This window comes from Berghia stephanieae, chromosome 2 (genome assembly GCF_034508935.2).
Source record: "Berghia stephanieae isolate SIO BIC M18660-M18661 chromosome 2, UCSD_Bste_1.3, whole genome shotgun sequence".
In the NCBI taxonomy this organism is placed as follows: domain Eukaryota; kingdom Metazoa; phylum Mollusca; class Gastropoda; order Nudibranchia; family Aeolidiidae; genus Berghia; species Berghia stephanieae.
Window position 1 is genome coordinate 102,637,075 of NC_088361.1, and position 15,939 is coordinate 102,653,013.

The window sequence follows — 15,939 nt, forward strand, 5'->3', positions numbered from 1 at the left end:
ATCTGAGGTTCGATCCCCAGTCGAGGGCGACTGATTTTTTGGGATGGTTTTTTTTATCTTGTATTTTCATCAACTTTGCCTGGCACTGTTTCAGATTTCTATCTAACACCTGTGTCCTGCTGACCAATTTATCACATTGACTTAAATTCCAAGGTTCGTCTCCTAGTTTGATAACACCAGAATGGCTTGGCGTGCCACTTATATTAAAGTTCCAAGATTCAAGACTTTGAAGATAAAATATTTTGTCTTTTAAAATAAACACAAGACTTACTATAAATAGAACGAAGATCACGTTATCAGGTCTTTATTATTGTTTTTTGTTGGGTGTTTTTTTTTTTTTTTTTGCCATCCACGTTTATTCTCACTCAACTGTATTAACAAGACTATAAACGTTCATGGTTACGCATAGTTTTGTGTGTTGGTCCGTTATACTTCCGGATAGCAATGATCTTAGCTTCTTAGCCAAGCGCAAACTATCTATATATAACTATAATAGAATGTACCAAAATGTTACAAATAGTTCAGAAACTGGATAATCTACGTTGAAATTCTGTGTGTTTTTGTTTATTTTTGGTGACAAATTCCGGCAGAAAAAATGATGGACATTCGTGGAATATATTCTTCGTCTTTATTCTTGGTTCTTTGCTGCTTTCTCGTGTTGGTCAAAGAGATAGATTCCCAGCTGCTTCCGGAAGAGACTTGTACGACTCTGGCAGACATGTTCATCAACGGGGGTAAGTCATTTATCCGGGCAGCGTGGCTCAGCGGGTTGGTCTTTGCTTCGTACCCGAAAGGTACTCTAGTTCGAAAACCCTCTGCCTTGAGCAAGTCACCTCGCCTTAGCTCAGTTTGCGGCGCTGCACTTACGTGGCCAATGGGAGCGATCCATTTTCATGTTTTCTTCCAACCGAGTCATCAATCACGTGATTTGTTGCTGTACAACGATTGGACATTTCTGAACAAATGTAAACACGCTGCTTTGTTTATGAAAGTTGTAAGCATACCCATGTGTCAAGCTTAAGACAATGACCAATCGTGATATGAGATATTTCAAAATCTGTGAACACGTTTCACTATGTAGGTCACTTTGAGCACATTTTGCAATTTGCCAATGACCTCGAGCACGTGCAAAGTTAATATAGATCATGCCCATTGGTTCAAAACTGTATTTCCTCATAATGAGCTTGGGGTCAAGTAGAATTTCTTTTAAACATCGAACATTTTTATAACGCAATGTACACTGACACACTCTATGCGCTCTACAATAGGTACCTAACCAACAGCAATGCATGACGAGACATGAGGTCTGTTAGGCGATATTACATATATTTAAAAAAAACTTCGGCTTTAATATAGGGCAATATCCGGTAAACGTTCTCATGGCGCTTTGCAAAGGGGCCTAACTAACAGCAACACTTAACATTTTGGACAAGACATGGGGCTTGTTAGGCGATATTACAATTTTTTTCCGACAGAGACTATGCTGTTATTAACAACTAGGTATTCATTTTATACCTGAGCACGGTGAGAGAATATAAATAAAGAGCTTTTACCGAGGACGCATCTATGAGCCCCTTAGAGCGGGACTCGGACATGGACCTTCTGATTCGAGGGCGAGTGTCATACCACAAGAACACTTAGCTCCACAAACTTGTTGTGCGGCTATATGGTCTAGTGGTATGACACTCGCTTTCGGATCGGACGGTCCTGGGTTCGATCCTCGCTCGGCGCATAGTTGAGTCCTTGGAGAAGGCTCTTTACTCACATTCTCTCACCGTACTCAGGTGTAAAATGAGTACATGGCCGTTAACAGCGTTGTCTTTCCCAAAAATGTGTAATATCGCCTGACAGGCGTCATGTCTCGTCCTACATAATGTGATGTGTTGCTGTTGGCCAGGGACCCCTTGTAAAGCGCTTTGAGCACGTTTAGTGGATATTGCGCTATATAAAAGCTCAAGTTTGTCACAAATATGAGGCCTGAGTCAAGTTTTTAAAAAAATAAAATGTTTATGTTTAACAAGAAAAAAATGTAATTCCTTTATTCATCCCATAGGGGAAATTCGTCTCTTGAGTCTACTCCACAGGAAGACTGGAATAACCCAGGCGTCAGCCGCAGTGCAGCGCCTCAAACTGAGCTAAGGCGAGGTGACTTGCTCAAGGCCACACACAGCACAGCGGCTTCTGGTCGAACTCAGTACCTTTCGGATACGAAGCAAAGACCGTACCGCTGAGCCACGCCTTATTTGGAGAATAAACATACCAAAACTAAAATCTAACTTTTATATCTAATTATTTAAATTAAAGATTTGAAGAGCAAAGGGGATAAAACGGCAGAGTCACATTTAAATTTTTAGAAAAAATTTCATTTGTCAAATTTGAAAACAACATTTGAATATATGAACAATTCTTTCTTAATTAATGCTTTTCAATATAAATGCATCTTATTATCAAAAATGCTGAATGATAAAACATCTCTCTGAAAGATAAATTAAATATACTTATGTATGTAACCCCCCACCCACCCACCCCACAAACCCCCCACCCATCTATCTAAAACGTGAAAGTGACTCTGCCGTTCTTTTCCCCTGTTCACTTTATTTATTTTTGGCACCAGGCTCATCCACACTTTATACCGTTTTGTATATATATATTATAATGTGACCCTTAACGTCAATTTGGTACTATGTCGGAGTGGACGAGATGAAGACAATTGAGTCTAAATTCAAAAACACAGAAAAAAAAGCAATTTAAGATTTTCAAAAAATGTAATTTAAGAGACAATTCCCGTTTTTCTCAATTCTGTCGTAACGTAATCTGGATAAAAACACTTTAAAGAATATGGTTGGCCAAAAAACTTGTCCTTGAAATATCCATCTTTAAAAAAAAAATTGAGCTTTTATAAAGCGCAATGTCCAATAAATGTGCTCAACGCGCTTTACAAGGGGTCCCTGGTCAACAGCAACATTTAACATGAAGGACGGCACATGGCCCCTATTAGGCAATATTACAATTTTCCGGACAAAGACAACTCTACTGACGGTCAGGCACCCATTTTACACCTAAGTACGGTGAGAGAATGTGAGTAAAGAGTCTTTTCCAAGGACTCAACTATGCACCGAGCGAGACTCGAACCAAAGGACCTTCCGATTCGAAAGCGAGTGTCATACCACTAGATCACATAGCCGTACATCTATATGATTGATTCTCATCTTGCCAAAATCTCTCATACCTGGTACTTCGATGAAACAGCGATATGGATCGACCAAAAAATCTCATTCCTGGTACTTCGATGAAACAGCGATATGGATCAACCAAAAACTCTCATTCCTGGTACTTCGATGAAACAGCGATATGGATCGAAAATTGCCAAATTTACAATTAACCTGTATTTTTATGGCTTTGAAAAAATGTTATCGATGTGTTAACTTTCAAAGAGCTTTTCAATGTCTTCAAGGCTCTATCTCTTACTTAAACGATACCATACGATATAGTGATGTTATGTTGAACCAGCTGAGTGCTATAAACTGGAAAAAAACACGTACCTTTCTAAAACTTTGGCCAGAAAACTCGCCCTTCAAATATCGATCGATTTAAATGAGCCCCATCTTGGTAAAAACTCTCAAATCTGGGTCCTCGCAGGGTCTTAGGATTGCGAGTGTATGCTAAGAACAAGGTCGTTTAAATCGATCGATATTTGAAGGTCGAGCTTTCTGGCCAAATTTTTATATACGAGTTTTTTTTTTTTCCAGAGTACAGCAGCAAAGACCGTACCGCTGAGCCACGCCGCTGCCCTTTACAATACGATGTTGTCTTTGATTGTACTTTTGTTTGTTTCTTTACCATACAGGCTGTCTTGAAGAGAACACGCTCATCTGTGAAATATTTTCCGTCCTGTTCACCCTCCACACTCCAAGAGGTGGGATTTTCTGTAACAAATTCTGTAAGTTGTTTTTACCATTACACCAATTTAGTGCGCGGTTATATATCGGTCATGTAGTGACACTCTCCTTCGACTCCAAAGTTCATGGGTTCGAGAAGGACATAGTCGAGTCCTCACATTCTCTCACAGTGAGTATCTGGCCATTAACAGCGTTGTCACTGTCGGAACAATAAAAATTGCAATGTCTCGTCCTACATGTTAAGTATTGTTGTTGGCTAAAGAAGGGTTTTGAGTCCAAAACGTTTCGTATTTGATATTTTGTTCTTTTTTGTTTGAAGATGTTATATTCATTTTTGCTCATTAATTTCTAAAAAAGAACGATACCTTCATTGAAGAGAATTCTTCTTCTTCTTCACTTCCTCTACTTTAACTCTTTCAGCGCTGAGGCTATATTCGCATTTCGTTCACAAAATGGCTGACACCTGATTGAGGCAGCATGAGAATGACAAACTAAGACAAAGCAACATTCGAATTCGGTGCAAAATCTCAATTAAAATACCTCCCCTATGGCCAATTGAATGTTCTGCTGAAAGAAATGATACCATTGGTTCAATCTATAGTACTTTTGTAGAAAGTAGGATTGGATTACATTATTTATTTTTTTTTTTTGCCTTTCAAGACCAGTTGCACCGTGAGGCCATTGGTCAGTAGAACAAATTCTGCTCTGGCTGCACAGTGTGGCCAATGGCGCTGAAAGGGTTAAGGCGGATTCATGAGGACGTGACCTCCTGAACAGCCAGACTTTCTGGTTTTCATCTGTGCCATTCTTCCAACCCCAGTGGCTGTTTTCCCCATTCAGTCTGCTGTGTCTTGAGACTATCCTGGCCTCCCGCGCTTCCTTTAGCCCCAAAAGGACCCTCAATGCAAAACAAAAGATGAGTAAAAATAAAAATCGAGCATTTGTATACACTAAACTACTGATAAAACGCTTTACATGGGGTCCCTAGACAACAGCAACACTTGACATGTACGACGAGACACAACAAGTGCATTTTCTTTTCGACAGAGACAACGCTGTTAACAATCAAGTTCTCATTTTACACCCGAGCACGATGAGAGAATGTGAGTAAATTAATTAGTCTTTTCAAAGGACTCAACAATGCGCCTCTCAGAGCCCGATTCGAACCCTAGAATTTCTGGTCCAAAGGAGAGTGCCATACCATTAGGCCACATAGCCGCAAAGAGATTTAGCATCATTCGGTTAAACCTTTAAAAACGTAAATTTTCTCATTCTGATCATTTCGAGCCTCGCTCGGTCCTTGGAAAAGGTTCTTTACACACATTCTCTCATTGTACTCAGGTGCAAAATGAGTACCTGGCCATTAACAGCGTTGCCTCTGTCTGAAAAAAATTGCAATATCGCTTAACAGGCGTCATATCTCGTATACATGATAAGTGTTGCTGTTGACCAGGGATCCCTTGATAAAAAGCGCTTTGAGCACATTTAGTGGATATTGCCCTATGTAAAAGCTCAACTTTTAAAGTGCAACTTGTGCTGTCCGAAATGGAAAAATGGTTCCACATCACCTGTCTGGGGAATATAAGAAGCACATCGATGGTCGGCGGATCAAACCTCTGAAGACACGATCTTCAGACATCAGAGGTCTGATCCGCCCAAAATTAAACAAAACATGGTGCGCAAATCTCGTATGTAGACTTCAGAGGTTTGATCCGGCGATCGTGAAAATCGAGACTTCAGAGGTTCGATCCGCCGATCGTGAAAATCGAGACTTCGGAGGTTCGATCCGCCGATCGTGAAAATCGAGACTTCAGAGGTTTGATCCGCCGATCGTGAAAATCGAGACTTCAGAGGTTTGGAGGTTTGATCTGCCGACCATCGATATTGAATCTCATTGAACATGGTAAACCCATTGAAATGGGCAAAATAAAAGAAAACATGCAACTTTATTTATTTCTCTATTTATTTCCAGTGTGTGACGGTGGCTATGGACAAAATAAATTTGGTACCCAATGTCAGGAGAGCTATTGCCCTTTGAATCAAATCAGGGATGAGGGTATATGCCATGGATGTACGTTTGCCCTTTAACTTGTATTCATGAATTTATCACTGATTATGTAAAGAAATCCCCGTGTGGTGTCAAGAATAGCCCAACGCCAAGCCAGTGTGTCGTAAAAGGTCTTTGAGTCACCTGGTTGGGGGTTGGCAAAGGGTTAACGCCCCTTTCCGTTAAACTCAAACCGTTAGAGAAACGCAGACGGATAAACCAAATCCTTTTTTTAGCTTGTTAGCTCAGGATAGAGAAGGATGGAAACTGTTTGTCTGTGGCCTATACCCTGACCCAGGGTGAAAAAGGCAATGATGATGATGATGTAAAGAATATGATAAGATTTCTTTGATATGCATAGCATTACTTTGAAGATAAGGAAATCAAAAGGCAAAAGGGAAAGAAAGAATGAATTGAATAAGATGTGTTAGAGAAAAAAAAAAACTTGACCTTTTAAATAGCGCATTATTCACTAAACGTGCTCAAAGCGCTTTACAAAGGGTCCCTGACCAACAGCAACACGTAACGCGTAGAACGAGACATGACGCCTGTAAGGCGATATTACATTTTTCCCCGACAGGGAACACGTTGTTAACGGCCATGCACCTGAGTACGGTGAGAAAATGTGAGTACAGAGCTTCTTCCGACTCAACTATGCGCCGAGCGAGGCTCGAACCCAGGACCTTCCGATCCGAAAACCACTAGACCACATAACAGAAGGAGGAGAAGGCGGTGAGAAAGATGAGTATTATTTACAGTTTATACGATTCCCAGTCTACTTCGTGCTATATTTACAACTATTGTGCTTTACACTTGAATCGACACCCAGAAAACGTTACATTGTATTTGAAACCCAGCAAGTGTAAATAGGGAACAATAGTTTTACGTCAAAAACTGCTTCCAATCTCATTGGAAGTGTGAAACCGCCGTCCGGAAGACTGGATTGAATGCATAGTTTGTGCAACTGAGTTTCTGGTTTTAGAATCATGGCGTTTTATTTTTCAACCTAAATAAATGCTGGTTGTCAATAAAGATCACCCATATCGCTATTTTACGCTTTATAACCATAAGAATACTAAAAAAAAATAATTATGAAATTCCCTTTATTCATCCCATAGAGGAAATTTGTATCTAGGGTCTATTCCAAGAGAAAGACTTGAATAACCCAGGCGTCAGCCGCAGTGCAGCGCCTCAACTTGAGCTAGAGCGAGGTGACTTGCTCAAGCCCACACAGCGCAGCGGCGGGTGATCGAACTCGGTACCTTTTGGGTACGAAGCAAAGACCGTACCGCTGAGCCACGCCACCCTCAATATGATTATATATATCCTGCCACTAAACTAGTAATGCCAACTTATAATTCAATATGTAACCTATTCATTCTTAGTCCTCATGAGGAATGGTTACACACTTTCCTATGAATTTTGAACAGGAAGAGAGGAATGAATGTGTGACGTCGCGACGTCTGCTTCCCATTTGCGTTTTATTTTAAGCTCAATGCGTTTTGTGATCAATTTCAGGTGGTACGTGCTGTGCGCTAGAGGTCTGACAAGCAGGGTTGTTACAAAGAAAAATGGCTCACCACAAAAATGGACGCTAAAAATGCAAAGACCTGATATTGTTGTAAAGACGCACACATCGTCCAGAGTTTTAATCTGACCAATTGGATCCAATAGTCTGATGTCACGTCGCCTGGCAACGGCGGCCATCGTGGTTCTAAACAAAGAAAATCATTACTTTTTATTCTTCATGCTGGCTGGAACTTTTCATATGCCTTGTGATCAGAATGTGTAAAAGTCAAAACATGATCAAATTTATGGGGGTTTTTTTCCTCTGGATACGCTTTTATGCTCGCCGGGGAAATATTTCATACGGGCGTCCACCATTGTTCCGATAGTTTAGAGCCAGTGTTACTAAGTTACCATGCGTCATTAGGAAGGAAGTGTTACGACTGTTGAAGAGTATTGAGATGGCTGTATGACCTGGACTGGATTAACCAATGAATTGAATAAGATGTGTTGGAGAAGAAGAAAAACAAACAAAAACTTGAGCTTTTATATAGTGCAATATCCACTAACAAAGAGGCCCTCACCAGCAGCAACATGTAACGCGAAGAACGAGACATGACGCCTGTTAGGCGATGTTACATTTTTATTCGACAGGAACAACGCTGTTAACGGCCAGGAACTCATTTTACACATGAAGGAATAGCTAGAAAAAATGTTTATTACCTCCGGCATATTATTATATCTATAACAGAAAACTAGTTAATGTATTCAGTAGAGAAATATAAAACATAACATATGACAGTGTTCTCATAGAGATCCATAGCATATCTTTGTTCAAATAATGATGTTATCTAAGACTTATTTTGTATGTTTTGTTGAGCTTTTCTATTTTTGTACGATTCATCGAAAATAGCATAGAATACGTTTTTAAAATTATTTCCATTGTTGGAGGAAGAAATAGGTGGGTGTGCCAAAAAAAAACCCCATTAAATCGTAGTAATTTGCCAAAAGGCGGACAACAATTTATTTTTAATCCTTGAGGACATATTTCTTTCAATCGAAAATTTTTGGTCATAGAGATTTCCTACTTGAGGTCAGTTTAACCTCAAGGCAAAGTTGTCAACTTGAAATTTCAAAAATTCGTAGTGTTCGTATGAAAAGAAGAAAAATTCACTTTAAATAGCTTTACAAATAAACAATTTACTCTCAGCATGGTCCAAAAATTTCCTTTTTCAACAAGATTTATTGAGTCAAAGAGACCTTTGCAGCTCTGTAGCTGGAGACAAAAATTCTTATTTCTACGATTTTTTCGTAGTACTAGACAGGTCTGCCAAGTCAAGGTCAAGGTCAAGTCCGGATAGAATTTCCTTATAAGACAAAACTTGGGTCAATTTTCCAATTCTGAATAAATCTATTGATAATGAAAACAAATCATCTTTTAAAATGTATAGGGAATAATGTAATGGACATGATCTATATTACATTTCCATGTGCTCGAGGTCATTGGTCACATTGGAAAACGTGCTCAAAATTACCCACATAGTGAAAAGTGTTCACATATTTTGAAATATCTAACATCACGATTGGTCATTTTGTTCAGCTTGACACATGTGTATGTTTACAACTTTCATAAACAAACCAGCATGTTTATATTTCTGAAGAAAGATCCAATGGTTGGACATCAACAAGTCATGTGATTGATGACTTGGTTGGACGAAAACATGAATATAGATCGCTCCCATTGACGCGGGCTTGATCTATTAAAACTTTTTGATCCGGAATTGCCCCACCACGTATAGTTCGTGATGAAAAATCTATAAATATAATTTAGATTGTTATTGATTATTTATTATTTTTGTTTTGTTTTATTTTGTTTTTGGTATTGTTTTGTTTTTTTCTCTATTTTCTTTTCTTAAGATTTTGTTCAGTTCGTCATTTTTTGTCAACATCTGTCTCTTCTTTTATTTCTTTATTTTCATAAGGCATCATCATTGTCTTTAATATTTGGCTAAACATGCGCACTCTAAAATTAAATACAATAGGATTCAATAGTCGTAACGTCACTTCCTCCCTATTGACGCATGGTAACTTAGCAACACTGGCTCTAAACTATCGGAACAATGGCGGACGCCCGTATGAAATATTTCTCTGGTGAGCATAAAAGCGTATTCAGGGGGAAAAAAACATAAATCTGATCATGTTTTGACTTTTACACATTCTGGTCACAAGGCATATGAAAGGTTCTAGCAGCATGAAGAATAAAAAGGAATGATTTTCTTTGTTTAGAACCAAGATGCCCGCCGTTGCCGGGCTTCGTGACATAAGCTCGTATATCCAATTGTCATACAATGTCAAATTGTCGTCATTATTTTCTCTGTCTAACAGTATTGATCGTGGAGTTGCAACATCCCATATAATCAAGTATCTAACATAAAACTGACAATAAACGTGGACACATAAAGCAAGCGCGATCTTTTAATGTGTTGACATGAACTAGAATATACATCCAACATATCAATGCCCTGTGTCTTCTCAACATGTGTAAAATCGGGTTTTTCCAAAGACTTCTACTTTTACTTTTAACAAGCCCGAGAAGATGTCTTATCAAAAATACATCCAAATATCACATCATAAAATTTATTGTGCTTTTAAAGAAGAAACGAAATAATTGTTTTTGTTGTAGTATCGTTTGTATTTGTTAATACAATTATAAATTAAATCATTTAAAATATACTTATTGTACAAATTAAAATGTAATTTTTTGTACATATTATGTAAAAGTAAACCTGAGCAAATTGTCCTACCTAGAACCTTATTAATACTGCACACTTAAATAGCGCAAACATCTAATGCAATATGACCTCTAAGGGCTTATGTATATATATATATATATATATATATATATATATATATATATATATATATATATATATATATATACATACATACATAAGCCTTAGAGCTCTTAAACCAATACAGAATATTGACCATCACAACAAAGTTAAATCAAGTCCATAATTGCGTCCCACTCAACTATCAGACCTGAAAATCCGTATACGTGAGTTTTACCAATTGTTCAAGTAGGTACACACATCATAGTCCTATGATTGATGCACGTTTATTTGATTTCAGTGGTGGGAATACCATTATGCTATTGATGCATTTCACAATGACCAGGATGTGGAAATGAAGACAAAAATCAAGTCATTTAAATATCGGTCAATGTGTAATTTTATTAATATTAACAATATCATTATTGGATTGGGTCAGGACTTTTGACTTACACGATCGAAAGAACTACATATATATTATATATATATATATATATATATATATATATATATGTATATATATATATATATATATATATATATATATATATATATATATATATATATATGAGTGTTGGTGGGTACTCTTGGTACGAAAGTGCTCGATAATGGTGGTTAGAGCTAATATAAAATATAAATTGTCACTCACATTATATATGCCAAGACGTACGTTTCTGTGGCCTTCGTCCACGTCTTCAGTCGGCATAATGTCCGAAGAAAAAAAATGTATTCCGTTTGAGGTGAGTGACAATATATTATATAACATGTTCTCTTTTCATAAATCACAAAAGTTCACATTACCCTACAGTTCATGTTTTGTAAACAATGCACCCCCAAATATTAATGTGACAGTTTCGATTTCTCTATCGATCTCTCCAGAACAATAATAATAATAATAACACTTTTGGTTCTATGTTTATTTAACCGTTATTTAATGTGCGGCTATGTGGTCTAGTGGTATGACACTCGCTTTCGGATCGGAAGGTCCTGGGTTCGAGCCTCGCGCTCGGCGCATAGTTGAGTCCTTGGAAAAGGCTCTTTACTCACATTCTCTCACCGTACTCAGGTGTAAAATGAGTACCTGGCCGTTAACAGCGTTGTCCCTGTCCGAAAAATTGTAATATCGCCTATCAGGCGTCATGTCCCGTCCTACATGTTAAATGTTGCTGGTGACCTGGACCCCTTGTAAAGCGCTTTGGGCACATTTAGTGGATATTGCGCTATATAAAAGCTCAATTTTTATTTATTTTTTTTTTAACCACGAGATATGATGCATTGCCTTTACCATTTACATGTGAAATAATAATAAAGTTTGATTTTTATAGACTTTGAATCTTTTTCCCCCTCGATGATATACATTGCGTGGCTCAGCGGTACGGTCTTTGCTTCGTACCCAAAAGGTACCGAGTTCGATCACCCGCCGCTGCGCTGAGTGACCTTAAGTAAGCAAATCACTTCGCCCTATCTCAATTTGCGGCGCTGTACTGCGGCTGGCGCCTGGGTTATTCCAGTCTTCCCTTGGAATAGACCATAGAGACAAATTTCACCTATGGGATGAATAAAGGGAGTTTTTAAAAGTTTTAATTAGTTTCTTTGTCTTTGATGTTTTATCGTGTTTTCATTGCTATCGTCCTAAGCTTAAAATAACAGTAGAGTGATAAATCCATTTTCTACTCGAGGAAGAGCCCCAGGGGAGGCGACATCATAACCGACCCAACAGAAAGAACACCTGGCTTTCTCTGCAATAGCCGAAAATGCTGGGTCACCTCCAACCGCATTATTACAGGACATGGCAGAACCGCAGCTAACATGCATAGATGGAATCTGAGAGAATCAGATGCATGCCGTCATTGCCAAGGAGGCTCTGAGACAATGGACCACATCGTCATCCACTGCCCAGTGACAAGCCTATCAGGAGGCTACGAGACAGCCTATAAGGCAGGAAAAGAATTTGAAGAATGGATTGAAAGATTCAAAATAGAGGTGTAGCCATTCGATACTACTACTCGAGGAAGAGAAAATATTTCTATTAGGGCCTTTTACACATAACTTCAAGACAATCCTGATGGTAGGCATTTTGCCACTATTTTGTGTCATGTTTTTATGTTCTGTCCTTCTCTGGGGCCTTTTGTTGTTACTTGCGCTTTTATATAGCGCAGTAGCCACTAAATATGCTCAAAGCGCTTTAAAATACTCAAATTCCTTTTGTTAATGAAAATGTTGCTGTTTGAAGCTCGAAAAAATCAAATAATAACAATAGGAAATTAAATGGAAGCTTCAATTTGATCATCAAAGACAGGTCATGTGGACGTTTCGGGTTTCCCCTTTATAAAAAACACGAAAAATAAATTACTAAAGACCAATGAGAGATGTAAGAATGTTTCTCTTGTGTTTTATTCATCGTGTTTTGTTGATAAAGGGGAAATCCGAAACGTCCACATAATCTGTCTTCGTTTTTTGACTAAAAGTTTCCATTCAATTTCCTTTTGTTATTTCCCTATTAGCGAATGGTTGAAAACCAAACACACAGAAAATGTGGCCCATCTTGTCAATACAGTATCATGTCGGGGGTTGTTTAAGAAAAAGGGAAAGAAGAAACAGAGACGCCCGAAGACTAGATGGATGGATAGGGTAGAGGACGATATGAAAGAACTGGGCCTGGAGGAAGATGATGTAATGAACCGAGATGCATGGAGATGTGTCATTCATTATGGCAACCTTGCAAAATGCGGGATAAGCTGAAAGAAGAAGAAGAAGCAGAAGAAGAAGAAGAAGAAGAAGAAGAAGAAGAAGAAGAAGAAGAAGAAGAAGAAGAAGAAGAAGAAGAAGAAGAAGAAGAAGAAGAAGAAGAAGAAGAAGAAGAAGAAGAAGAAGAAGAAGAAGAAGAAGAAGAAGAAGAAGAAGAAGAAGAAGAAGAAGAAGAAGAAGAAGAAGAAGAAGAAGTCGTGGATTGTTTAAATCAAGAAAGTTGAGTATAATATTAAAGCCAACAAATATGATACTTTATTCATTTGTTTTATGTATGAGGGAGAACTCGTTTTCTAGAAATAAGTAAGAAGAATAAAGCAATCCGTGTTGCGTGTATGATGTCCAACGTTTTACGACAACTCTGAAAAAAGATCCAAAATATTGAAAAATGATGTAAACTATTGAATTTCGAAGAAAAAAGAATATAAAATTCTTGTTCTCTTGTACTTGTTAATCATATACGAGTAGGTTTTGGAATTGTAGGTCTACCCCTCACTCCCTCTCTCCATCTCTTCATAGAATTACTTAACCACGACGTGCACATATTTTCAGGTCTGATAACCCATTTTCTTATGAGCTTTATATTATATAAAAAAATCTAAAAGAAAAATGACGCTACATATTGTCCATTACAACAATGTTAAACTAGGCCCATAAGTGGGTTAGGATGTCAGACCTGCATACATTTACACGTCGCTTAACCAGTATCTTGGTGTAATATCGTCCAAAAAGTTAAACCCATAAGTTCTCAAGTAATACAATAGTGTTGCTTTGTGTGCTGCCAAGACAATGAGCGCATACCTCTTTGTCTAAATGGCCAAAACGGAATAAAATGAAGTCAGAGAACAGCAGAGATTGCAGGAATTTGGCAGTAAATGACAGTCGATTGGCACGGATGAAAGTGGAGACTATTTCACGGTACATCACCCCAAAACAAACCCCCAGTTATTGCATGCTGGCTTTTCCCACGTTAACCTCGTTGGCAAAGAAACGATCCCGTTGTAAGAAAAGTAAATTCATCAAACGAACCGTTACACGAGGGGACTTATTTATGTCGTAGAAAGTAATGACGTAATGAAGCATTCAAAACGTTCTAATGTTGAGAGGTCATGAGTCTCGGGTACTAATAAAGACAACAATTATCGTAAAGAGGGTCATCCCGACCTATCCATCGCTTTACATAACTTTTGTAAATGGTAATATTCAATTGGATTCAGTAGTCTGATGTCACGCCGCCCGGCAACGGCGGCCATCTTGGTTCTAAACAAAGAAAATTATTACTTTTTATTCTTCATGCTGGCTAGAACTTTTCATATACCTCTGGATACACTTTTATGCTCGTCGGAGAAATATTTCCTAACGGAGTCCGCCATTGTTCCGATAGTTTAGAGCCAGTGTTACTAAGTTACCATGCGTCATTAGGAAGGAAGTGACGTTACGACTGTTGAAGAGTATTAAGGCCCTCCTCTACTTTCTATGCAGGCGTAGATGAACATCACAGAGGCTTTTCGGATGTCACACAATGTAACGTGCATAGGCTTAAATCCTTTCTAGATAGTTCGAAGATGACGTCACTCTGGTCTTTGTTATTGTTTTTTGCCATCCACGTTTATGAGTAATGCTCACTGAACAGTACTAACCCGACAATAAACGCTCATGGATACACACAGTTTTGTGTGTTGGTCCGTTATACTTCCGGATGGCAATGTTATGAGCTTCTTAGCCAAGCGCATACTATCTATACAGTCCAATGTGCTTATATTAGTTGGTCTCATAACCAAACGCAATAGAGGGGTAGATAACCACGCCTCTCGGACAATCGTCATAATGTAAACAATGGCAGTGATTGGTAGACACAGCAAACTACACAGGTTTTACTATCGATGGTATGTGTTTAAGTAAAATATCCACTGTTAAACCGTTTGATCAGTAGAACTAACGCAGAAAACTATGCGTAAATTTAAACGTTTATTATCTGATCGTGAAAATCGTGTGATAACTAGTCACCCATTTGGTGGTATAAAGACAATAACAAAGATCAGTGATAAGTAGATTTCATTCCCGTTACTGTTTATAAACAAGCAACTATGTTTGTCCGAGCACGTGTGAAGGTGTGTCACAAATTCCATGTTTTGATTGGTCAAAAATCTACTGGTTAATTATGAGCAAGATTCAACATTGTTGTAATATAGATAGTATGCGCTTGGCTAAGAAGCTCATAACATTGCCATCCGGAAGTATAACGGACCAACACACAAAACTGTGTGTATCCATGAACGTTTAAAGTCAGGTTAATACAGTTCAGTGAGCATTACTCATAAACGCGGATGGCAAAAAAAAACAATAACAAACACCTGAGTGACGTCATCTTCGAACTATCTATACAATATAAACGTTTATACTCATGTTTAAAGGGCATTTTAGAACACTTGGTGTCCATTTTAAAGCCTATTTTTAAAATGATATTCATGTGTGCGTGAATACCATGTGTTGGGGTGAGTAAAGGCAAAGATTAACACCACTATTATTAACGATCCGTATTGAAGGGGGTAAAGTGGTTAGAGTCTCTCTCTCTCTCTCTCTCTCTCTCTCTCTCTCTTTCTCTATTTCTCTCTCTTACACACACACACATACACACACAAACACACTCTCTCCCTTTTCTCTCTCAATGTCTCTGGGTATCTCTCTCGCTATTTCTCTCTCGCTCCCTCTCTCTCTCTCTCTCTCTCTCTCTCTCTCTCTCTCTCTCTCTCAATGTCTCTGTGTATCTCTATCACTCTCTCTTCTCTCTCTCTCTATCACACACACACATACACACACACACACACATAAAAACACGCTCACTTTCTCTCATTTATTGTCTATTTTCCTCTCTCTCTCTCTCTCTCTCTCTCTCTCTCTCTCTCTT

The 15,939-nt window shown here is 38.3% G+C and overlaps 1 protein-coding gene across 2 annotated transcripts in view; it reads left to right on the top strand.

Annotated features, from left to right (window-relative positions):
• LOC144963802 (uncharacterized) overlaps window positions 1-7,680 on the top strand; it is an 8,328-nt gene extending 648 nt beyond the window's left edge. Inside the window, exons 2-5 of one of the 2 annotated variants that reach the window (XM_078897739.1) lie at window positions 95-734; window positions 3,848-3,940; window positions 5,872-5,970; window positions 7,465-7,680. In XM_078897739.1, the coding sequence (XP_078753865.1) occupies window positions 596-734; window positions 3,848-3,940; window positions 5,872-5,970; window positions 7,465-7,493 (360 nt within the window). In that variant the 5' untranslated portion in view covers window positions 95-595 and the 3' untranslated portion in view covers window positions 7,494-7,680. Of the gene's footprint in view, window positions 1-63; window positions 735-3,847; window positions 3,941-5,871; window positions 5,971-7,464 lie in introns of those variants that run through there. The other variant, XM_078897740.1, reaches the window with a different exon arrangement.
• Window positions 7,681-15,939: the final 8,259 nt, after the last annotated feature.